Here is a 27,343-nt window from a genome sequence, read left to right on the forward strand (position 1 = left end):
TAATGAAAACTAGTTGATAAAATTTAAAAATATTTTAAAAAAAATACAAAAGAAAAACAAATATTCAAATTAAAATATATTTTAAATGTTTGTTTACTTCAATTTTTTAAGTTCTAATGAATATCTTTTTTATACACTAATAAAAGTTCTAATACATCACTTGATCAAAATGACGCAAAGAACAAATAATAAACATGATAATAAAATTTTGACACAGATCTTGTATCTTTTGAACTCCAATATATGTTGAATGGTGATAAAAAAAATATTCATGACAATTACATTAAATTTTTATATTGTAATAAATAAAAGTTATTTATATAATTATAGTGAAAAAATTACAATGATTGATAATGAGTTAGAAAATAAAAAATAATTAGATAAAATATATCGAAATAATATTCTACATGATGAAAATAAACAACAAATAAAAATATAAAAAAATTAACAAATGTGTGTCTTAGAAACAATTTGAGAGACTATTGAAAGAAATCGCACAAAGAAAAAACAAATGTATAATTAAAGGTATGATAAGATGAAAAATACTTTAGAGATCTAAAAAAAATTTTCAAATATCAACATATATACTCAATGGTTGAAAATAACGAAAATTGTTTTAGCGAAACAAAAGAGTTCTTCAAATAAAACAAAAATGAATAATAATAAGTAAATAATATTTTTTTATATTACCTAGTAAATGAAAGATTTATGTTATTAAACACTTAAATTGAGAGTATTAAACATTCTCACGTGAAAGAAAAATATATGATAAATAAAAATATCAAAAAATAATAGAAATATTCAAATATGAGCCATAAATTTTTTTTAATTGACATACATTATTTTAACATAATTACATAAAAGTTATGATAAAATAAAAAATATATTGAAGATGCAAATGAGTTTCATGACAAACCAAATAATTAAAAAAATAAAAAATAGCAAGTATATATATATAGAGAGAGAGAGCGAGAGAGTTACTTAACTAATTGTGAATATTTTAATAATTTAAATCGGGATGAAGATATATTATGGTAGGCATATGTACATTCTAATACACATCCCCATACTTAATTGAAAAAGTTGAAAATTCTCCATACCCAATAAACGTAAAAATTCTCAATCAAAACGAAATTAGGTTCGAGCAATACCATAAAGGCAAATTTATTTGCCTAGTTACATATTCGCTTTATCAACATACACTATTTTCATTATATCAAACCCAATTTATGAACCAGTCAAATAATATATACAATTAATCAAATTACTTTGATAATATCATTGAATAAATAATGTGTGTTCCATGAGTTGATTTCCTTGTCAATAGAACTGTCAGAATGAAATCCCAGTTTACCGAAGTGTACGGGAGGCACAAGTTCAATTGTAAATTAATTATACTTACACTGTCCACAACTATTATATACAAATTCTCTTTTTTACCTTTAAACCACGAAACTGAGTATGATGCCAATTTAAAATTGAGGTCAATTTTACAAAACTTAAAACAGATTATGGGTATCACCAGTGTTAAATTTAAAATAGTTGCTTTAAACATACATCGTAGTTGCTGAGATAGACGTCTTTCTATACATACATAAAGCTATAAATTGCGGCATTGCAAGTTTTATAGGCCTGCATAATTTTATATTATAACATCCATACAACCCATGTTTGTTGCAAGCTGGTTTTACGCTTCAATTTATCTGGCTCAATATTATTAATTTTCTTAAGCACAAAGTGTTTTGAATCTTGTAATTCCTTCCTTTTGGCAAACATCAAGTGTAGTATTTTGAATTTACTTATTCCCCTCTTTAAGCATTTTTTTTTTCATGAGGTTATATAAGATTTTACTTCTCGACCAAGCGAGGCATTTGAAAGCAATAAACGGAATTCAATTTTCATTTTATATCAAGTACAACACAGGTATAGTGCAAACTCAATTTTTTGGGTATTTGAGGTCCAATTAGAAGCTATAATCGAAATCTAATGTACAGCAGCGGAGATCAAGTCCCTGTTAGAATCTAGATGTAGAGACTCATCATACCAACCTTGTCATTTTTAAATTACAATTGCATACAGTTTTAGGCTGTTAGCAGACTATGAAAATGCTTAAATAGCAGACTAAAGAATGGAATTAAGTTATTCTAAATAACATAGCACAGAGGTGAAGTAAGAAATTGATCATGCCTCATGAATTGGTCTTCGAAGACCGGTATAAACAGCTGCCCTAAAAAGATAAGGTGTTTCTTCTGTCAATACCTCTGCATCCAACTTTTCAACATAGGGCCATATCTGCAAGCAACAATTTAAACCAAGTTTTTAGAGCTAAACGAATCTAGAGCAATCGGTGCTAAGTGTTGTTTACAAGGCATGCCCTTAAAAAAGCCAAGATAAATGCAAGCAGGGAATGGAACAAACCTCAGCAGCATACTGCCTAGAAAAAGCCTTCACATAGCCTAAAGTGGTGATACACCACTGCTCCTTTTCACCTACAACACCTTTCTTCTCTCCATTTGACTGACTGTACAAGACATTAAAAAGAAATAATAATAATATGCACATGTGTTGTGTACAAAGCAAGAGAAACATTAACTTCTCTTAATTATTAATCTAGTTCAGAAGGACAGGCACGAGAACCTGTTTTGAGATCTCTGGTTTTCGTCATCTAATTCCATTGATGGTGGCTCTTCAGCGTCCACTGCCATCACATCTACTTGCGCAGACTTCAACTCATGCAGTGTTCTAGTTCCTTCAGGAAGCCGCTCGGTCAACACATTTGAGAAGCTTTTGTACAACAAGATAAATAATGCCTGTATGTGCAAATACCCAACAATACAACGAAAATTTTCTTAGAAACACTATTGGCACATCTATTTTTTTCGAAAAGTTATCTCTGGCTGTAACAGAAAAATGTAACCATTCCCAGACATTGCACACATATGTTTGATACAAAAAACTTTATGCAAACAATTAACTTATACAAATTTTACTTAAATTACCTCATTTTCCTCAATTGCTCGGGCAAGAAGAGCTTCCTTAGATTGTAAAGATTCTGTAAGAGTCACCACGTCCTCCTTTGTCTTTTCAGCATGTGATTTCAATCTATTCAATCTAACAGGGTTGTCACCAAGAACTGGTTCACCATCCACGAGTGTAAGTTTTGACTCTGCAGCATATAGCTCAGCTTTTGCCTCCATGGCAGCTTCTTCGGCTGATGAAATGTTCTTTTTAATAGTTAATATTTCTTTCCGTAGATCAGAAATACGATTATGTGTCTTGCTTACTGCATTTCTAAGAATCTGTTCAAAAGAAATCGGTGAAATTACTATACGAAAGAAAAAAATAATTATCATGATGGTCACCTGAAAATTCAATACATGATACAATTCATAATCCATGACAATCAAACCAAAAACAAAAGGATGCAAATTATGAGCACTTAAATTAAAAATTCAAACGTTGATCACATCAAATACAAACTGAAAGCAAAAGGCAGATGGTTTCCGACCCCTGTAGACCTATAGCTCAGGAGGAAAGAGTTAACAATCTATCCATAAAATCCTCAATTATTTACCTCCCATGGACGATCCGATGTATGAAATTGCTCAATATTTTCTGCTGAGAAGACCCATCTCACAATAGCCAGATTTGAAACGAGTCGATAACCCATCATCCTGTCAATAGCTATTGCTGTCATTTGGGTGTTACTCTTCCAGAAAGAACTCACTTCAGCTATAAGCATGACTTGTCGATCCTCATCTGGACATACTTTCACAAAGACTTGCGCATATCTCTCCAAGACAGTTATCAAATGAGTGAAACTCTTGGATCCAATATTGAGAAGAGTTTGTACAATCACTCTGAGTGTAACTTCTAGACCATTATTTGGAAACACACTTTCATCAATCCAAGAGATTATTTCACGGACAGGTGACTTCCCTTTAACCATGCTGTTGAGCTTTCCAGACAATGCATGCTCATTGCTTTCCTTACCATCTTCTGAACCAAAACTAAAATTTGGCCCGCTTTTTGGAGGAAGCAATTCTTCCAAACGAGGTGCATTTTCAATACTCTACAAAATATCATGAAAATATACATACCATAAAAACATCAATATGTCAACTATATAAAAAAACACCTTTCAATTAATTCTGCTGCTAATAGAAAAGCATCCAATGTAGTCAATATCAAAACTTTAGACAGGATTAGTAGGATGGGAATAAAATATCATAAACCATAGTTTCACAACGTGAACCATAATATCCTACAAAAAATGCAAAATCATACTTACATACTCATGCGTAGAAATAAAAGATAATGAAAATAACCTCTAAATCACATAATAAATTAAGTTACAACTGAATTCTTAAGCATGACATTCAATAAAATGCAGGAGTAATAAATAGCCACAAGACACCTTTTTCACCAAAAAGACGTTGATAAAAAAAAATTTAATGTGTTTTAGTCAATTAAAGTTGTTTGTTTCTTTCAGATAAAATATAAATACAAAGCCAAAAACAGAGATCAGACATTAGGGTAGGGAAACTTGCTGTGAGAGAAGATAAGCTGCTCTCCTCTTCTGCAAGCTCTTTGACCTATCTGCTTCCCCTCAGTTGTAAGCTCCTCGGCCCTAGCAGACCAAAGCATGGGCGTAAGAGAAAAAGGTAGAGAGTACGCAGATATCAACATCTCCGTTAGGTTGTGTTTTGTCTCCGGAAAACTCAGACAAAAAAGGAGTTTTTACTCGGACAAGAAATTCAACATGACACCCACTTCTGATGTCACTCCTTGATGAGTTCGTGATTGTTCAATCTTTTGATGTTGTGAGCTTTGGTTAATTCCAATTCAGAATTGTTGATTTGAAGAATTTAACTCTTCAATTACTTCTGCTTCAGTCTACTTAAGTTTCAATCGGTTAATTGTTCGTTTCACTTCTTGCTGACCTCCTGCATGTTTGTGAATTGGTGCCGTCTAATGCGGTTTGGTCAATTCTGGTTCAAATTTGTTGTTGGTGAAGAAATTAATCAGCGACCTTGTTCGAATTCCAATTCAAGTTACTTACATCTGTTAGTTCAAGTTGAATTTGATGAATTAATTCAAATCTGGCTCACACCTCTTTACTCTCACAAACTGTTTCTCGCTGGTGAATTTTTACTTGTGTTTGTTTCTCTCAGTTCAATTGTGTTCAAATCTATAATTTGGGCTTCTTTCTAGTTGTTGATCAAGACATTGGATCTGTTCAGATTGCTAGCTTGTTAAGGTTTACTCAGGTGTGTTTTCACTATGAGCTTCTAACCTTAGCTTTGCATTTTTTTTTCAAGATTTCTCACTGCTAAAATCATGACTTCTACTTTTGCTACATTGGTTTTCCAACTTCAATTGCTAAGAAACTGGATAATACAATTTATCTTCACTAGAGACAGTATGTTGAACCCATAAATTCACACAAATTGCAATGTTCCGTGGTAAATTTAGTTATTCCTTCTCGATTTCTTACTGAACAAGATAGAACACTAGACATTGTTAATCCTGAATATGAAGCTAGGAAGGTTCAAGATCAGATGCTACTGGTTTGGCTTAAATGTACACTCTCGAAGTCTGTTCTTTCTCATGTGCTTGGTGCCAGTCATTTCTATGAAGTTTGGGACAAAATTCATGAGTACTTCGTACTTCAAACCAAGTCTCGAGCAAGGCAATTGTGCATTGCAACGTGTGTTGTTAGACTGGAATCTAAATCTATGGAAGAGTATCTTCTTAAAATTAAAAGCTATGTTTCTTTCATTGTATATTTTTTCTCTGTACAGCTGTTAGTTTATAACAGCTTCTTAGACATATATGTCTATAAATACCTCTTGTACATAACAATCAATGTGTGGAAACAGTAAATAAAAATATTCTCTTATTCAATTTTCACTATCTTTTCTCTGTTCAAATTCTCTAAGAAGATTCCGCAACAATTCCCCTGACATATGATCCTGGAGTGAGTTACCTCATAAAGAAAGGGGAAAATAAAAAATCATTCTATTTAACAAAGCATCCATTCCTCTACATAACAAAAACAGATAAACAAAAATATCTAATCCATTTATGATTTCCCTATATATCCATAACCATGAAAAGATCATGAGTGGCAATGCAGTCTAATTGTCTCATTATAGGGCAATTTTCAACAAAAGTAAAATTTACTGTGGTTCTAGCTTTGATAAATTACCTGCTTAACTTTGTCCCAGTATGACAAGCGAACTTCCCTCTCCAAAACTTCTTGGACAAAGACACGTTGTGGAGCCCACTTTGGGAGGTCTAGGACATAAGCCCACTCTTCCCATGGCCAGATGAACTGGAAGTTTGATCTGCATAATATAGACCATCAACCAAATTGAATATGAAAATACTTGCTACACAACTTAGGCCAAAAATGTAAATTCCGCATGTAAAAGAACATGTAAAATATTCCATTTTATTCTTATTCAGTAAAATAGGAGTTGTCCTATATAAATTAATAACTTAAAAAGCGTAGAATAACATCCATTTAATCATTTATAAGTTGGGAAATATAAAGTTTGCTTCAAAGTGTTAAGAAATGTGACCCAAAAACAACAGTTTCACTTCAATGATTTTCTCACCATTGAATATAACCACAGTACAGAAATTTAGTGTCACATTCATGAATAATATATCTTTGAGCTTTAGTGTCTAGAGGCCACACAAGGTTACGCATGGTTTTTTATTTTTCTCCAAACAAAGTGAAATAAATGAAAAAAAGGTAAAGTAGGGCAGGACAAGAAAGCAAGCAGCACAAGCACAGTACAAATAGTCACAAGTAATGCATGTCAAAAAGCAATTACTAAAATTGTGAACATACAAATGGTGTGAGAACCAAAGGATTAGACGTGTTCGACATTCCATATCCAAATCAGCTATCCTCTCAAAGAGAGTACGAACTGCTCCAGCAACAACAGCTGGAAAAGCTCCAGGAAGAGCCTATCGGTCACATGATTACAAAAGCATTAAACATGAGCTTAAATTTCAAATCTGTATAAAAGTGTATTGAAACAACAATAATTTCCCAATGACAGAAACACGGTACCTTGCAAAGGTCAATAATTACAAGTGTGTAATATACTGGTCTGAAAGGTGGTTGAGGTAGCATCAGCAGCTGCAACAGAAATAGACATCACATTACACAAATCAGCCAATATTCTTAGTCATAAGAAGTCACTAATTAAAAGTACAGATTGACAAATGTCAGTAACATCAAATTAGAAAATTTTAAATATTTCAGTGCATTTAATTGAGGTACAGTGAAAAAGAATAAGACAATTTCATTAAAGTAAACACTTGCAAATAAAAATAGAAGGTGAAGTCACTCTACCTTTTTCCAGTTCTTAAAAATCCCTTTTTCCAGCTCTTAAAAATCCCTAGTTGCTATCCAATTGCTTGAAATTTACAACATTCAAAACCGTTGATTTTAAATCAATGGTTATCAATACTTCACTTTGTAGAATGTTAGATTTAATATATGACAAAAAAGCCTACATAAATGATAAATTTGTCACTGTTTGAGATTGAAGATGCAAGCAATCTTGATTGAGTTGACCTGATGCTTCCGACCACTTGGATTTGATGATGGATGTGTTGAAAAGTTGATCTTATAGTTAATTTTGTTATATAATTTTTTTCTTTCTTTGAGTTGTATTGTTCTTGAATGGGGTCATCAAGAAGATTTTATAGTTATAGGGTTTCATAAGAGGTTGTAAGATATCTTGTACGGCTCAAGATCTTTTTTTATAAAACTCATGTTAGACATCATTATGTTCCTTGACATCTCAGATATACTAATACCTCAAGATACATCTATCATTCGTCATCACATAAAAATATTATTAAAAATTTTAAAAAGAATAAACAAAACTCATGGGGAGACCAAACCAAAACCCGTGAACGAAATACAAGCCAGCTATAAAGCCATCACAACTATCTCTATACATAGGAAACATAAACCTATTATGATAAAAGTCCAAGATCTTGTGTAGGGCTCAAGATCTCATGTTGTGTTGCATTTCTTGTTTTTCCCATAGTGTATATGTTAAAAGCTTGAAATTAGCTGATTGACTTAGTCGAAGTGATTAAACAACTAGAAGTAACTCTTGTGAGGATGAACAAATATAATTCTTGGTGTCCTCTTTCCCATATATCTCAACTCAAATCTGAATTAAATCCATATTGTATGTTTTGAAATATTAAAGAACATTGAAAATAACATTTCTTGCAGCTGAAACTAGTTTTCTTTAAAGTATCCATTATTCAAAGTTAAACGTGGATCCATTTTGCAAAGAAGTTTTGAATTTGAAACTCAGCCTATTTTTCTAGCAGTAATATCATTTGAGCATCGCGGCCGAGAGATGCACCGCCGCGAGCTCTACCGGCTTCTCCTTGCGGTTGGGAAGGATTGCATCGCGAGAATCACCACTCCTACACGAGCTGCAATTTACAATTGCGATCTACTACAATCTGTGAAGATCACGAGTTTTACGATTTTCACTACCATGCTCTACAACACTATCTAGAACTGATAAACACTTAGCACCAAACAATAAATTTAAGGAATATCTCTAAAAATTGTCCTTTTCATCTTACTACTAAATCAACCACCATGACAACTAACCAGATGATCCACTCATTTGAAAGGTATTCACACCTCAATAGAATGATTTGGAAACTTCAACCTCATCTCCCAGCACCTGAAAGTGCAAAAGCACATTGCTATACGTTCTTTTAACAAGATTTTCTTTTGGCACCAAATCACCTTATTGAAATTTGTACTGGACTAGATTTTGAGAATCTCTCCTCAATTGGAACATACAACATTCACAGGCTCAATATGACATCAAATGTTAAGAGAAAAGATTCTTTTTTTTTCCCACATCACTGAATTTGATTAACATTCAATCGATAATAGAAGTTACTTAACATGTCAGTGGAAAATAATACTGTTCTTCAGCTTTGTCAGAATAGGCTTTATTAAAAAGTTGTACCTATATATAGCTAGGGTCCTAGAGGTGCCTTTACTTGTTTTCTATCATTATATCAACAGTTTCTGTTAGTGTACAGTTAATTATTGGTAGTGTGCATCTAATACTTAGGGTTACTATGCTGTGGTCAATGGTCAACTATAGTCAATAGTTGACCATATTGTACAGCTGTATTCTATGCCTTGTAGTGTGCATCTATAGTCATAAATGTACAGAACTTTGAAAGTTAAGTGAAGTTCAATAAAATCAGTTTCATGAATTATGTTTCTACTCTTTCTCTCTCTGTCTCTTACGAAGATTAACAGTTTCTGTATAAATATTTGAACCTGAGAGAGACTTGAACAAGCTTTATAAAATATATTCTATTTATTCTTCTCAAGTGGCATCTAGAAACATCTTGCTCAGGTCACAATAATACTAATTGCTTAAGCTTTATACTATATTATTCAAGAAGAGGTAAGAGATATATTGCAATTTCACATGTAATACCTGAGAGAATATTGTCTCGGCCATGAGGTACTCATATCTGAAGGAAACTGGCAAACCAACCATGAAAGATGCACACTCCTTTCGACTAGCTTTGCAATAAACCAGAAATGATAATAGTTATATTCACATCAACACGTTTTTATAGGATAAAGCGATAAGGCGGAGACGAAATATATAGGACTACTAGGAAATTTTAAACACAATAAACTCATTTCCATCGATAATACAGAAAAGATCTTAGAAACAGTGACACTCAATACAACAAAAAAGGTTAAATTAATAACAAAAATGGCAAGTCATAATGTGTTCTAGTACATCTTTTTGGTATTCAAACTCCATCACAGGTTTATTACTACACTTTTAGTATTAGAGAAAACGAATGGTGTATACAAACCAGCCATTGAAGAAAAGAAGCACATCAAGGAGATACTCTTCCATAACAAATCTGTCTATAGGTTGTATATCCTGCATCCAAAAGATTTTTTCACTGAACCCACAAATATGATTGGCAAGTATTAAATTGAAATTACTGAACCAAAAACTAGAGCTATAACACACGAAAACGAACATCCTAACATGCTACAAAAGAAGACCATCAGGCAGAAAGCACTTTGATCCTCAAAAACAAAACCATTTTGAAAGCTAATAAGAAGAGATTCAATTTAAGAGAAGATTTATTAAAGAGAAATACAGAAGCACTAGCCAACAAGATATTGTCCAAGAAAACCCAACATACAGGAAAAAAAACACATTTTTTGGCTGTTCAACCATGAAATCACCATCTTCTACAAAAGGACATTAGCAAATCTTAGTCACCAAATAACAAAACCAACCACTTCATTCAAACTAACAATTCAAAAGTGGTAGAATAATTTGCAATGAATGTATGAAAGACTTCCCTCCGTTCAAAATATAAAGACAGATCATTAAAAATATGTCTGACTAAGGATTTTAATGGTTTTACAAATGCGGTTGTACCATAGATGCTGACAGAAGGAAGAACATTAGAAACATTGTTTGGAGAATATGCTGTTAAAACTATTAATAAAACTATATGATTAATAAAACTATTGTTTGGTGAATATGATTAATAATTATTACCTTAAAACTATTATAAAACTATAGCTTAAATGAGAAATACCAATGCATAGAAACACTTGAATTTAGAGGACTGCCACAAACTTATTGAGCAAGCCTCAACTGATGTGTGTGCAGGAAAAGACGAGTACAAGTACAATACTGGGAAAAGGCTACTGCCTATGACTCTTAACACTTAAGCCAGATGAATCAAATTGGCAATTGTATAAAAGTTGTACATTAAATAATAAACAATTATTTAATAGAAATATAAATAAGGTTTTATAAGAATTCCCTATTATTGACAGCCACAACAGTTTTTAAAACCATCCCCGAAGATTCTTCTTGAAGGTACTTGTAGCTTTTAAGCAAAACTGTCAAAACATTTCGCAGAGAAGAATGGTATACACTTATGTGACATCAGTGTTATTGATATCAGAGACCCAAAAATCCATTATAAAGCTATAATGGAAACTATATCGAATTATGACAGAAGCATTGCGGACTAAAGAAATACAAGATATGCATATAGACAATATAAGAAAGAATAGTGAGCAGCAAGCAATGGAGAGCGACAGTGAGCAGTGAGGTAAGTGCAAGCAGCAATAGGACTGAACAAGAACAAAGAAAGACGTGGGTAGTGTGAGAATATTAGGTTAAATTATAAGATTTTTGTTAGGCCCAATTTAAAAAAATAAAGTATCATTTGGACTTTTAACCCAAGAGAAAACACATGTGCCCTGCAACTACAATTTCATCCTTGTGCCGCTACCTCTACAAATGGTGTTTTCTTCTCCTGCGCTGCACCTGCGCCGTTCTTTTTCGGTATGTAAACCCAAGTACGACAAGAATATTCATCAATGAGTGTGACAAATAACACCCAAAGGATGAAACTTGACTTGGACCCCAAATATCAGAATGAATTATAGAGAAGACAGGAGCAGCCAGAAATCAGAATGAGACAATTTTGTGAAAGAATTTGATACAGATGACTTAATTAAGATTAAAAAATAGATTAAAACAGAGAAAATATATAATGAGAGGGCTTTAAGGACCCCTCTCACTTTCTTCTATCTATAATGAAAAACGGATATGGATACATAAAAGACTAAGAGACTCACTAGACACCTAGCTGCAGAACTAGGTACGGCTGTAGGATGTTTCCAACACACTACACCCTATACTTAGGGTTAATGATAATACATAGATGTAATTATTATAACAAGATGAATAGTGGATACACCGAGAAGACATAAATCTGATAATCAGACTGCGACGACATCTAGATAGAAATGGCATACATTTGTGATATAATCCTCTTGTTTTTCTGTTAGCACATCTGAGGAACATATATACATATAAAGTATCACACATAAGGATGGGCCCAAGTTCAAACACATAAGAAATAACTTGACTACTTAAAATGTGATACTTCATCAGGGATTTTAAGTATTAAAAGCTGAGAAATATTCTAAAGGAAAAAGGAAAATTGAGTAGTTTTACTCATTTCCTCATGAATTTCAAAAGTTTTGTGGACAGTGGAATGATGCAGACATTTGAATGTCTGCAATTAATACATTAGTTAGTGAGAAAACTGTCAAATCAAAATTCATTTTTGAAAATAAAGGCCTAAATTAATAAAGCACGGAGCTGGATATAAATAAATGTAATTCAATTTAAAGGGTAAAAATACCAAAAAGAAGTTTCCATAAAGTAGATTAAAAGAAAGGAAATCAATGCAGAGACGCAAATCACCTCATGTTTGCTGGGAGGAAATATGTTTAACCGGTGTATCCTTTGAGGATATTTTAATTCTGCTTCATGCTTCTGTTTACCAGTAGACACGCCAGAAGGAACTGAAGGTGGTTTTGGTAGGCTGGGGCAGCTTATTGGCCCAAATTCATGAGACTTCCCAGCAACCAGCTGAGCTTCAAATGAAAGATGAGGTCTTGGAACTACAGGTTGAAACCAAATATAATCAAAAAGGGAATAATACACAATAAATTAAATAAAAGTAAACATATTGATGTTAATGACAAATAATAGAACAATAAGAAATGAAAAAGATAAATCAAATGAATTAACTATTCATTAAAAGATTTGAAAACACAACATAAGCTTCTATATAGTTAATGTTCATGAAGAATACGTATGCTTGAAAGTAATTCAATAGGGCGATAACTAAAAGTACTAAAACAGAAATAAAGTCCCAGTAAAATATTGAGTACAACAAGCACCGTTTTGCAATCTACTTTTGCTTGGCACATAAAATGCATGTCTATGTAAGCAAGATGATCTTTCATTATGTTTGTTTTGAGCCACTAATCCCACACTCCAAGTGTTATAAAACACATTAAATAACAAATCAAATCCTTTTACATAAGAAATGTTAGAGCATTGATATTTGAATCTATTGGAGATCTCACATCGACTAGAGATAAGACAAATTTATAATATATAAGTGGGTGCAAACCTCACCTTACAAGTCGGTTTTGTAAAGTTGAGTTAAACTTAAAGACCACTTCTTAACATGGTACCAGAACCATGAGTTTCAACATATTCTAGCAAGATTTGTTGTTATTCTCTCTCAACCAAAAGGTATTATATGTTTGCTAAAGTCACATTCTTTTACAACACACCTTTTTTTCTGTCCTCCATGGAACCTTGTTCATTTATTCATCAGGTCCTTCCTCTACCAACTTGTGATCCATTTTGATTGTTCCTACTTCTCAAACTCAAACTCAAAGCAACTCCTCCACCAAATTCCCAACCTTGGATCCTTCATTCATCCTCTTCGCTTTCTCTTGACTCTAATCATGCTTGGCTTATTGCTCTTCAAGGTATTCGATGTAGCTAAGGGATACACTTAGGTTATGGTCTTGACTACTTTGATACTTTTTTCTCCTGTGGCTAAGATCAATATTGTTCGTCTTTTCCTTGCTACGTCTACTATTCGCTAATGGCATATTCACCACCTGGACATTAAAAAGACCTTTCTTCATGGTGATCTGGAGGAGGAGATTTACATGGAGCAACCTCATGGGTTTGTCGCTCAAGGAGAGTCTGAGTTGATTTGTAAATTACATTGTTCACTCTATGGCTTGAAGCAATCATCACAAGCTTGGTTCAGTAAATTTAGTCATGTGCAAATTTTTGGATTGAAAAGAAGTGAGGCATATCATTTAGTGTGTTATTGCTATACTTCTCCTAACAAGTGTGTTTAACTTATGGTTTACGTTGATGATATGTTATTACAGAAAAATGATTTTACTTGAATTGCCCAATTAAAGAAGCATTTATTCAACCACTTTCAAACCAAAAATCGGGATCATCTAAATTCCTAGTTTTTAGGTGGAATTTTAAATACTATAGATTTTAAGAAATCAAAATACTCCAACAACTTTTGAATTTTTTTTTTAAATTATCTACCTAAACATATTTTGTAATTAAGCATTTTAAATACTTTATAAAAATAAATTACCCTCTAAAAAATTCCTTTCCAAACACAAGATTAAGTCTTACTTTAAGACATTATTTGTAAACTTAACATTAATAGGTAGAGAAATAACCACAAAACAAGTAATGTTAACACAAAATCCCCTAAAATTACAGAAAGAAAAGGGGGTGAACAATAGTGTAAAGGATTTCAATTTTTGAGAGAAAGATATAGTAGTATAAACCATTCCACGCAGAGAAGAGAATATTACCACTTTCAACTTTCCATCCATTCAGTGATAAAACCTGTATCCTATCCCATAAATCTTCTAAGAAATCCTGCAAAGTGAAAATGAAATGTTACAAATATAATCACTTCCAAACACCCTCTAAACAAGTATTGAAAGGGAGTAGAAATAGAGAAACATAGCAAGATAAAAAATCTTTAACTTACAAGAAAAACGTTTTAAGTTGCCAATACATTGCATCTATTACCACTAACTCACAAGTGACATGTCTCAGATTATAAGTTTATAACCATAGGCAATTATATAATAGTACGGTAAAATCCTAAAGCACATTTCATCCTTCATCAAATGCTCCACAATAAGTATTAGCCAAAAAGGAGCTAACCTTGTCATTAAGACCTTCCCCATTTTCATCATCATTCTCAAAAAAGGATAAGCCAGTATCAGTTGTATGCTTTCTGATGCTCAAGTAAGATTCTACAGCAACCATCACTCTATCAATATCTTCAGGAACTTGCTGTTAGCAGACATGACATGCAGTTAAATAGAAAAGAATTCAAAGAAATCCATATTTGTAGAAAGAGAATGAATTCTGCATTTAATGTATGAGCCCGTACATCAGGGGTTGGTTCCTATTTAAGGTACAATGGAAATACATAAAAAAAAAAAGGAAATTATAATAAATGAAGATGCTAATCAGCATACAAATACTTTCCTAAAATCAAACATAAGTAAAAAGCCCCTTTCCAATCATTCCCTTTTTAATTGAGATTCTATGGGGGGAAAAACATTTTCAAAAGCGTAACCTTAACATACATATATTTTACCAAAAAAGGAAGTACCAACCAAAAACGGACAGCATAGCAGTTGTATCATTGTCTTCAATGTTTATTACTTCCCAACATAATGAAAGTTCATGATATGCGCATTAAATTCTTTACTCATTGTTGCCATAATATGAGCAGCGGCACCCAACTTAACTGCTATTTCACTATTTACCTACCAACTGATACCTACCCACAAATGGAAGAGATACAGTGACTCTCTCTGATCACAGAAACATCTATATTTAAACAAATAACTCCAACAGAAGAATGGATAAATAACTGAAATTAGTCTTTATTTAGATATGAAAAATCAAAAATACAACTGTTCTTGAATAAACAATTAAAGAGTTTACTTTGCAATAGCATCTTACTTTAAGAAATTAAATATAAAAAATAAGTGATATATCAAAGAAAGATGAAAATAAGTTAATATAAAAGAATTAAAAAATAATTGATACATTTAATAATCAGATAGAGAAACGATTGGAATACAAGCAAAGGAACATTCTAAATTACAAGAGCTAACGTAGACTGCTTAAATAAAGTTGAAAAATTAACCAAACTTGTAATTGAAAGCATCAAATAATTACCTCAGTAAGTTCTGCTCCGCCCCATGGGAGGCATGACAAAATGCAAGTTATGTAAAAGTCTGCACAAGGCTGCCATAAGGGATTGCCTTTTTCCTCATCTACTGTTGTGGCAGCTGATGATAAAAATGTTTCAAAGACAGCCACCAAGGAGCTGGGTTGAAGAACCTTACTGCACATCTAAAGGATTTACAAGAAAGCAACATGCAAAAAAAAATCCATTCAGTTACATAAATACTTCGCATGAAAAACAACATGAAGAGAAAGATAAAACGTAATCAAATTTAGAACTCAAAAGGGTAGGAATATATAAATAAGTGTGTTTGCATTAGCTAAGCGGAAAAACTTTATTTGAATAATCAATTATATCTTTATAAGCAACTATTTGAAATAAGTTTTATTTACAAGAAAATATATTCTATTTGGATTGTGCAAAGCATTTTCTTTTTTAAAGTTAAATTAAAAAAAAAGTATGAAGTTAATGTAGTAATTTGCTCTGCATTGAAAATAGTTAATTATCGAAAATAAGTCAACTTTCCATCATAAACTCCAAACTGATAATGTGTTTCCTTTTCAATAGAAGTAACCCAACCTTATAAACTGATTTTCACCAATAATAGTTTAATACAAAAGAGCAGAAAGGTTTCTAATCAGCTTTTTTTATGGAAACAATCTTCTTTTACATACAGTCAGTAAGAAACATGCTCTATAAGTTGTACATGTAAAATACAGTCGGGAACAGGATCCTAATTAGCTTCTTTTATGGAAACATCATTTTAAAAATTACAATTTGTAAGAAGCATGCCCTATAAGCTGTACATGTAAAAAAGACTAAATGACAGAAAAAAACATTACAAGCTAACTGTACAATATTTTAGACAAAAAAAAAAAGGCATACTCAAACACAAAGTACTCATAAATGTAGAATAAACCAATGGAGAAAACTTAAAGGATTTCTTATCTACCTCAATTCCAATAATAACAATATTTCAGTCTAAAAGTTGAATGTCAATAATGCTACACAATTTTTGAGCATAAAAACAGTGCCAATACATACCATAACAGTCAAAAGCCGCATTAGAACACGAACCCCATTGCAGTTTCCAGTATCCAAGGCATCCTAAATCAAAAATATAAAAAATGAGAAATGCACAAAAGCAAAATTACAGGGAATAAATTAAAGGGAGTCAGCACAAGCACTAAAAGATCAAATTAATAAGTTCTTAGATTCAAAAAACTGCAGCAGATTAGAGAAGTATATAATGGTGTTATTTTGGGTGAACAAAACAAATTGAAAATGAATGTGTACTAAAAAACCATTAGTAAGAACCATACCTTGCATTAAATCAAACAAACCTTACCCAATAAAAATAATTTTTAATTTTTTTCCTTTATAAAAATTAATCAGAACAATGTTTCACCAACAATCTAATATTTCAATCTGGTTTAAATGATCACATCAGACAGAAAATGGCCACGCATTCATCCCACTACAGTAAAGGTTAAACCGATGGTTTCTCATGTTATGTCCACACATTAAAGAACCGATGGCAGGTGGTCCAGAAGCCAAAGCCAGATGAAAAACACATTAAAGAAAAACAAAACTCAAGAAAAAAAATATCTAAATATTATTTAATCAACACATCTATAGAAAAAAGATAGAAAATTTTAATAATCGACACCAACAAATATAAACAAACTAGTATTTTCAACCAAAAAATTAACTCCTTTTTTAATTATTCTTTTTCCAGTTCAATCCTCATATTTGTACTTTTTTTATTATCAGTAAGTAGTCGCAGTAATAGATTTGGGATAAGATCTGACTTACATTGGCCAATTGCCTCATATCAAAGGGGAAAAAAAAAGGCTAAAGTTATCTTTTAGATGAATATTTCTTATATTACTCTCTCATTCTCTAACTCCGTTAAGTGAAAATAAAAAAATGTGGAAGGATTTCAGTGAAACTAACGAAGCACATTTTGTTCAATATTTGGGCAATGTTTTAAAGCTTGGACCGGTCAATGTACTTGGTAACTAGTGGATTAGTAGCATAAGAATTCATGATTCAATTGTGACTTGGTCTACTTGACCTTTACCGTAGCACAACTGGTGTACCTTATAACAACAACCCCATCAACAATTATTCCACTAGGAATTGAAGACTTGGTATATCTGGTCTCCACCATGTGACATTTGATGTAACTGTCAACAATATCTTCTTCAACAATTGTCTCGTTGGAAATTGAACTTGTGACCTTGGTCTAATACCAATAACCTTTTTTTCTCACTAACATTCCAATATTTTGAACCTCAATATCAAACTATTTTGATAGTCTTTCTGGAGGGATTAAACTATTTTATACCAAACATGGCCAAAGTATACATTCCAAAAATCACAAGCTCATTGGTTAAGAACAAGGCCATCCATTCCTAAACCTAGATAATTCTATAGAAAGAAGCATTAAACTTTCCATGTCATTCCAAAATGGAAAGCTTTGACAATGTAAGATTGAATGGATACAATGATGCTTCCATATGAAATAATAGTTTGGCTTTTTTTTCTAATCAAGCATCCACATACATGAAACTCAATTTGAATTTCTATAGTAAAAAGTTCCTAGTATCAGATCCAAGTACCTCATAATTATATATAGCAAGCAGTCAACAATGCTGTGAAAACTAATTACATAAAATTTCACATTCTAATTTACACCACTAGATTTTACAATTCCTAATCAATACTCAATTAATTATAGACAGCTTAGTCAAATGGAAATAGTACTAATAATACCCTTAACTGAACATTCAGCTAATTAACTAATGCTAATTAAAGGAATAAAGACAATGAAAATACAGCACCCATAAACCAACCTAGAAGATTCAGTGGTTTAATTGCTTACCTGAAACATGGTTTTAGTTTTCTCCACTAGTTGCTTTCCAAAGTCCTCATTTTCCAAGTTAATCAAGCCAATCTGCAATGAAATCATTCAAAGAGAAACAGGATGCTCAGAAACTTCAAATGGAACTACACAAGCAGGACAAACTTCACAATACATAAAAGAGTCGTAATTAGCAACACAACTACAGTATAGTGATACACATAGTTCACAGTCAATATAAAATACAGCAAATAAATTAATAACAGAAAGCAGAGGTGTTAGACTGGGTTAATTACAATGCTTCTTTTATTATTTAAGTATCTAGTTTATAAGCTTTCACCCAAATTTTGCTGGTTACATACATTTCATTCTTGAAATGCACATCAAGTAGAAATCTTCTACGAACATTATTGTCATCACGATGTTAAAAACATAATATTGACCACTAAAAAACACTGTTTTCCAAATTTAACAAAATGTTAATTCCAGAGCCAAAAATTGTCTGTCAATATACTTGATTGAAAGGACCTTTAAAATACACAAAACTAACTAGTAATAAACACAAGCTAACTAAGTTTATAAAGCTTGCAGTCATAAATATTATAATACACAGGGGAAAAAAGGAGTGAAAATTAAGAATGTTAAGTCTTTTTATAAAAAGGAAACACAAGAAAATATTTTGAAAATTAAAGATCAGATACATTATCACGTCACGACTAATAACTAGAAGTTCTGTGCAAATAGGTCATAATATTAGTAGAACTTCCAGTTTCACAACCACAACAATAATAAATTAAGTCCACCAAAATCCCAGTATTGATATCATTAACGTTCACTAAATAAAGCTACCTTAAAAAAATGGAACACACATACACACTCCCAAAAGTAACAATAATAGCAATAATAATGCTAATGAGAAGAAGAACACTTTATATATACATGGCATTCGTGCATACACATCCACAGTAAGATATTGAAACATGCAGGGAATAAAATAACAGAGGTCATTACAGTTCAAGAGAGAAAAGAAATCTCTACCAGGGTTCCATACAGAGGAATCTTGTGAGGCAAATGCTCAGCACACGTCAGAAGGAACTGCACAAACAAATCCAATAAAGTAAATGTGTTGTGATATCATGCAAGGCAGTGACACATTACGGTACACAAAAAGACAACATGTACAAATTCTAAACACCACACAAAATCATACATGCTAGAATATTGAAATAAGACTGCAACATAAAAAGTATAACATTTGAAGACATGTAAAGAAAATGCGATGAAGCAACTAACAGGTCCAGATAACACATTTTTAATATAATTACAAGGTTATAGATTACAATCAACTTTAAATGTTTCAGATTTCTAAAGCACATTGCGATCTTTTCTGAAGAAAACCACTGGCAAGCAACAAGCAAAAAAGGTCAAAATAAAGTATAACTAGCATTAAAATAATCAATATCCACATCCTACTCAAACATGTGTTTTCCACATTGAATGTCCTACAATTAAAACGAAAATTGATTCACAACTGCTTGGTACAACATACACATAGCATATTACGAATTAGTTCACTATCGTAGCTACAAGTACAAGCCTCAAAACTCCCGAGAAGCGAATCGAAAACATTTCAAATATTCAACCGATAAAACAAATTAACCTAACTATCCAAAAGAGGACCAAAATGCGAAGGATAAAAATCAGAGTCTACCTCCAAAACATCGGTTTGGGAGTGGTCAAGTTCGCGACGAAGGGCGCCAAAGCACGTATCCTGAGAAATCAAAAGCAAAAAGAGATATTAGACATTAACGAGTTTCGCGGCGAAGAGCAAAACGAAGAAGAGAAAACTACAATGTGATCTTTATGGTCAGAAGAGACTCCGTATTCGGGACTCTTGTCACCGATTCGTAGAAGAAGGTTTTTCCAACTGCTCATTGTTTGCCACACTACTACCGCACGGAAGAGTGAGAAGCCAACAGAGGAACTAAAAGGAAGGGGCGTTGGGTTTTTATGAGGGTTTTGGGTCTGAGCCCTGCAGTGTGGTGCACAAACAAGAACTTCAACTTTCAACCCTAACGGTGTTACTCGCTGGCCTCGAAGTAGGAAGGGAATACACTTCTTATTTGTCAGACTGACTTAAAACAATGTGACTAATCACTTTTGAGTCCACTTCTGATTAACATTTATCGGGGAATATGTTTTTATTTTTTTTATTTATAATCTATAAAAATATATGAAAAAAAAAATTATATATACTTTTTAAAATATCAATTTTATTCTTTAAAATATAATTATATTAAATTTATGAAAATTAATTATTATTTTTATAAATATTTTGTAAAATTATTTATTTTCTGATTTTTTTATATATTTCACTTTATTTTATATATTAATTTAATAACATTATAATATCATCACCTACTAATATAATATTATATATATTTAAAAAATACATACACATATATCTATGTTTATGCTAATAATATATATAAAGATATATTTTGTGTCCACATTTTATTATTCTAATTTTATTTTTAATTATTTTAAAAATTAAATATTTTATAAATGATTTATTTTTAGTTATTATTCTAAAAACTTCCTTTATCTTAAATCATTATTTTTTTAAAAAAATTACATATTTTATTTTTCTAATTTTATATTTAAAAGTTATTTTAAAAATTAATTATATATTTTTTTTATTGAATTTAATTTTTTATAAAAATTAGAAAGTCAAACACACATACACTATATTTTCGCTAATGATGATTAAAAGTAATAAAATTATTATTATTATAATTATAAAATTAAATATAAATAATTTTATTATGGATAAACCTTACTTATTTTATAGATAATTTTTAAACGACGGATCATTTAAAAATTAGTCAAATATCCTGAAATAGAAAAATTAAATTTAAATCATTAATCATTTAAAAGATAATATTAATAAAATAAGGATTATCAAATATTATTAAAAATTATGAAATATCTTTAGATATAGATATTTTTTAATATTGATATATTATTATTATATATTATAAATTATGAGATTTTTTAAATATTATGATATATTGTAGAAGAATATTGTTATATATTATATATTCTTATTTATATATTAGTAGAAATATAATTATTAGCTATTGTATTTATGTTTACGTATGTTTTATATTTTAAGAAACATAGATTGTAAATAATAGTAAAAAGTATATGAATATTAAAATAGAAACTACAAATATATGGTTATATATTAGATATTTTTATTTATATACTATAAAAAATGCACTTGTGTGTCTGTATTTTCTAAGTTTTAAAAAAAGAGAGATTATAAATAATGATAATAAATACTCTAATGTTAGCGTTAAAAAAATAATTAATATAGCAATAGTCAGCTAATAATATTATAAAGTGTAAAATTAAAATTATGAAATGTATAAAAAAAAGAAAATTTTATTTATATATAATTATATATATATATATATATATATATATATATATATATAAAGAATTATGTTAGATATCATGAGTATTTTTTTGATATTATTATATATTACTAGATATTGTTAAAAATTAAGATACTTTTATATATTAGTTATATATTATTGTAAATATGTAAGAATAAATATCATATCTTTTTAGGATATTAAACTTATAAATATAGGATGTGACCATATAATTGTAAGTGTTGAACGGAATGCACAACATATAATCTATAACAATATATAAAAATGTATGTTCATATTTTAAAATATCAATTTTATCCTTTAAAATATATTTATTTATTAAATTTTTGAAAATTGACCGTTATTTTTACAAACATTTTTTTTAAATCGTCTATTTTTGTTTTTTCTCTTTTTTTTATTTACCAACGATTATTCTCTAATCTTTTCTGATATATTTCACTTTACTTTTAATAAATATAATTATATTTTATATATTAACTTAATAACATTACAATATCATCACTTACTAATGTAATCACACATATTTAAAAAATACGTACACACAAGCACGATAACACCTATGTTTATGTAGTTCCAAGAAGAGTGATTAATAATAGAGAGATATTTATTATAATCTTTTATCTTATCTTTTTCTATTTTCAACAAAGTTAGTGCATGGTTGTAGAACGATAATGTTTTTATAAAGAATTCCAATAAAATAAGAATAATGTTTTATTTTAATTATGTAATTTGTTTAATTATAGATTTTAGAAATAAAAAAAATTGGAATGTTACAATTTTTAATGAGAAAAAATAATTTTAGTAAGTAACAAAATTTAAAATATTTTTATAATTGATTTACTAACAGCAAGCCTCTACTTCTCCAAGAGTTAGAAAATAAATTATTCTTGATCTGCATCTTCACTGATTAATTTGATTAATTAGGTGATTAATATATTCTAAATATTTACACAATAATGTAATTTTCTTTTTTATTAGTCTATATAAAGATTGGTAAATGTAAAAGAAAAAAAATGAAGAGAATAAAGAAAACACGTACGTATGTCCACACTAATTCTAGAGTTTGCTTCCTTCTGATTGCATTGATAAGATTTAAAAAAAAAATGTTTTGTGTTATTATTAGTTTCTTATCTGTTTTTAAAGATTCATTCAATCAATACTATTTGTTCCTTTCTAAATTCACACTATGTTTGTCTCTTTATTCTCTGTTTTTATATAAACAAGCAAAGTGCATAGTTTCACATTAGTAATTGATTTGAGATTATATTATATGTATGATGATTGGAAACATTCTTTCAACTCTTCAAAGAAGTTAGCCTCTGTGGTAGTTGATGAGATCCATTACCCTTAATTATAGGGTTGATAATCATTGTTCCTAAATCTATAAATATACCTTTTCACCAACACTACAAAAAGAGGACAACTTATATGCAATATTTCTAACTTAAATATCTCTTGAGCGTTTGTCGGAACAAAAATAAAAATAAGTAAAAAAAATGTATATTTCGAATTGTACGATCGAAATAATAAAATAAGAATTTTAAATTATGCATTTTAGAGTGTAAAATAAAAAAATATCAGGTATATTCTATAATTCAAAATACAATAATGTATAAAAGTGCAAGAAAAAAATTATGAAGGTGGAAAAAAAAACTACGCAATTAGTATTCTTTGATTATAATCATAGGGGGCTTCTTCCCGTTATTTTCTTTCTACATCTCCAACTTTTCCAATCATTTCCATTTTTATATATTAAATAATTAAATAAATCAGTAATTTTGTGTTATGTTCTTTTTCCTTGAAAATTTCTTTTTTTAGTTAGAGATGACAAAACTATTCATACATGTGAATAAAATGTACACCAGATAGTTGATATCTTATTCGTGTGTAGTAAGTAATGAGTATTTTGTTTATAAATAAATTCGGTGTGTATCATAATACTTATACTCATGGGTATATGTTATGTATAAAGATGACAATAGGTTGGGTCAGGCATGGAAAGTGCCCACCCGCAAAAAGAAAAATCACTTGTAATATGCTTTTTACTTGCTAGGTACTCACTTAAAAAATATCTGCATGATTTTTTAAAACCCGTGGGTATTCGTGGATACTCTCCTACTCGTGAATATTTTAAAAAAAATATTTTTTAAATATAATTAATAAAAAATTTAAATATAATAAATTAAATTAAATCTTAATTTTAATTTTAATTAAATTTAACCTAATAAAAAATATATTTCATTTTAATTTTAATTAAATTTAACATAATAAAATATAAATTAAATTTTAATTTTAATTTTTTGCGGGTAAGGAGTACCCACGGGTACAAATAGTATGATACATGCACCGACATGTTTACAAGCGGGCATTAAAATAACCGCTACCCGCAGGTAATAAATATCCGCGAGTATAACTGCCTGCCATAGATTTTATATGCGGATACTTGCGGGCGCAGATTTTTTGTTATCCCTAATTACGCACAAAAAAATAAAATAAAATATAATTTTTATTTTATTAAGTTAAACTTTATTTTAAATTAAAATTTAATTTACCTTTTATTAGGTTAAATTAAATTTAAATTAACTTTTTTTTGCAAATTTATTTAAATTTTATTTTAAAAATTTATGAAGTATATTTATTTATATATCTGCAAGTATTCACGGGTACCTACAAATTTTAAAAAACTCGTGGGTATTTTTTAAACGAGTATCAAATGGGTAACGGGTGAATTTTTTGTTACGGGTATAATAGTGAATAGACATTATTCGTGCCTAACCCTATTCGTTGTCATTCATATCCTCCACCCTCCCCAAACTTCCCTCTTGCTTACAAAAACCTGACATTGAATAACTAGGCATTTACTTGTGTAGGTTTGTTTTGAAGTACTATATAGTAGGGTGGGTTTTTCGATTTTTTGGTGTTTTGGGTTATGGTTGCAAAGGAACCAGGTTACATAATTCGAGTAAGGAATATACTGACCAAATTATAAATTCCAATTTGGCTCATCGGATTTGGATAACAATCTGGATTACATAGGGAGGGCAAAAATACTCGTGCCTGTGGGTATCCACGGATAAAATTCGCGACGGATAGATGATACCTGCGGGTATTTGTTGCTTGCTGGTAACGAGTAGCAGGTATTTTAATACTTGTTTATAAATGGGTTGGATGCGGGTATCATACTATCTGTACCCGCGGATACCCATTACTTGCAAAAAAATAAAAATAAAATTTTATTTGTTTTATTAAGTTAAATTTAATTAAAATTAAAATTTAATTTATATTTTATTAGATTAAATTAAATTAAATTTTAATTTATATTAAATTAAATTTATTTTTATTTTATATTATTTTGGAATTTTGATGGAGACATGGCTAGGATCGTTACAGGGATTTCAAAGTAGTTGATGGAATCATGCCTAGAACCTTCAAAGAGATCTCAGATTAGCTTCGGATCATATAATATGAACTCTTTTTGTAATTTTTGTAATGTTTATATTTGGGTTTTATCAGACCTTTAGTCGTGTTGGGCTTTTTGGTGTTTTGGCCCATAGTGTATAAGCCTTGTGAAACACATTTGTATTCATATTTGAGTTATATTAAAAATTGAGTTTTATCTCAAGTCTAGAGGTTCTCCTTAGAACCTTATCTTTGAATCTTTGATTCAAAGTGACGAATCTTCCTCACTTATCTTGGAACGTCCTACAATTTTTTCCCCCATTCATTCTAGGGTTTATACCCAATTTCGTTCGAGACCCAAATTCACCCCAAATCCGAGACAATCCTATGTCATGTGGTATCAGAGCTTTGGTTGTCTTTGAATATGGTGTTTTCATGTGCTAACTTTTGGTTTCCATGTTTTGGCTCTTAGGGAGGCATAATTTCTTGGTAGGCATAATTTCTTTCCACTTCATTGGAGGTTTAAGTATCTAAAAACTCTATCTCTTTAAAACTTGTGTTTGATGAAGTGAGAACATGCTTTTTCTTGCCTAATATGTTGCTTGGTCGAGAGCCTTTACATGAAATGTTACCATGCCAAATTTTTCTTTAAAGTTTTTTTATTTGTCTTGAGCTTTGTTTTGAGTCTTTTGTCATATGCCTATTTGATGTTTTCATTTCTTTGCTTTCATATACTTGAATATTGCATGACCTATATGTCTTGCTTGATGTATGCTCCTTGAAAATGATTTTGGCCTAAAACTTGAGGAACTAAGTGTCTAGACCAGCTACAACACTTTCTCACCATCTTATGAAACTAGTTTGTGAAAGAAGAAAATTTTTGCTACCTTTTTTCTCAAAATCCGAGAGCATTCTTGCTCCTTGGTAAACCAAAATTGCATTTCTTACTAAGTGTTATACTACTAGTTTTCATACTTGGGTGTTGGTGATATTGGCTAATTAGTTTCATTCTTTAACTTGGTTATGCATGATTTGAGACTTGGTAGTGTATGTTTAAGTGCTTTCCAATAGAGTTTTTAAAAGTGCTTTTCTTGCTTATCTTGTTAAAAAAATGTTGTCACATATTTTCATTTCCTTAGAGTTAACCTTTTTCGGTTTTGTGCTTTTCTTACTTGTCCTTAAGTAATCTTTGTTTTGTCTTAGTGTTTTCTTTCTTGGATTTTCCTTTGAGTGTGGTGGCCGAAATGTAAGACCCAAGAAATTTAATTAATTAAATAAATAATTAATTAGTAAATGCGGGTAGTGGGAGCCTTTATGACAATTAATGTTAGCTTGTATGATGTGGAAAAGTACTAGCTCAAGTGGTTGAGAGTACTTTGTTGTGTTTAAAGGACTTGGGTTCGAGTATTATGTATTCAAAATGTTAATTGAGTGTTGTTTTATTGTTTGTTATTTTTAATAATAATATGATTGATCATAATAAGTGATAATATAATCCTAGATTTATAGGAATTATCACGAAACATGAATTGGTTGAAATGGTTGCGCACTTGCTTTGTTATTGGATGGTTGTGTGTTTGAACCTTGGTAGACACAAATTAAGCTTTCTTTTTGTCAAATTTATTTTTGGTATGGAGCAGAAAGGTTAGAAACCCTAGCCGTCAAAAGTGGCAGCCTAGTGTGAAGGTGACTTGGGAGTCTAATATTAAAAGGGAACTCTAACATTGTCTTTGGAGCGAGGATATCCATGTTAGGGGAGCTGGACTCCACAATTTTTATTTATGTTATTATTTTTGCATGATGATTGATTAATTTGAAGCATGGACTGTTATAATATTGTATGATTTCGTATTTCTGTAAATTTTTCAGAAATCGTCTAGCACACCTTTAAAGCCGCCAACGACGCATA

General features: G+C 30.5%; 1 protein-coding gene across 1 annotated transcript; it reads right to left on the reverse strand.

Moving 5' to 3' along the window:
* Positions 1–1,881: 1,881 nt before the first annotated feature.
* On the reverse strand, positions 1,882–20,693 carry ABH1 (ARM repeat superfamily protein). The gene is made up of 19 exons (XM_028072418.2): positions 20,426–20,693; positions 20,286–20,345; positions 19,613–19,669; positions 18,596–18,667; positions 16,753–16,815; positions 15,699–15,875; positions 14,667–14,798; positions 14,306–14,372; positions 12,354–12,553; positions 9,916–9,986; positions 9,522–9,606; positions 7,088–7,156; positions 6,863–6,981; positions 6,212–6,350; positions 3,575–4,072; positions 3,000–3,299; positions 2,638–2,810; positions 2,419–2,521; positions 1,882–2,292 (listed from the first exon to the last, which is right to left on the reverse strand). The coding sequence occupies exons 1-19, from the start codon at positions 20,507–20,509 to the stop codon at positions 2,182–2,184; spliced, it is 2,580 nt and encodes an 859-aa protein (XP_027928219.1). The 5' UTR covers positions 20,510–20,693; the 3' UTR covers positions 1,882–2,181.
* Between the last annotated feature and the right edge of the window lie 6,650 nt (positions 20,694–27,343).

Source organism: Vigna unguiculata, chromosome 1 (genome assembly GCF_037176805.1).
Source record: "Vigna unguiculata cultivar grain cowpea cultivar isolate G323 ecotype 2 chromosome 1, ASM3717680v1, whole genome shotgun sequence".
NCBI lineage: Eukaryota > Viridiplantae > Streptophyta > Magnoliopsida > Fabales > Fabaceae > Vigna > Vigna unguiculata.

Excerpts from the sequence above, each read along its gene's own strand:
- ABH1 (XM_028072418.2), bottom strand. The coding sequence starts at position 20,509 with ATGAGCAGTTGGAAAAACCTTCTTCTACGAATCGGTGACAAGAGTCCC. Across the intron at positions 18,668-19,612 it reads TTCCTCTGTATGGAACCCTG|ATTGGCTTGATTAACTTGGA; the intron begins GTAGAGATTTCT and ends ATTTCATTGCAG. Across the intron at positions 14,373-14,666 it reads GGGAAGGTCTTAATGACAAG|GATTTCTTAGAAGATTTATG; the intron begins GTTAGCTCCTTT and ends TTCACTTTGCAG.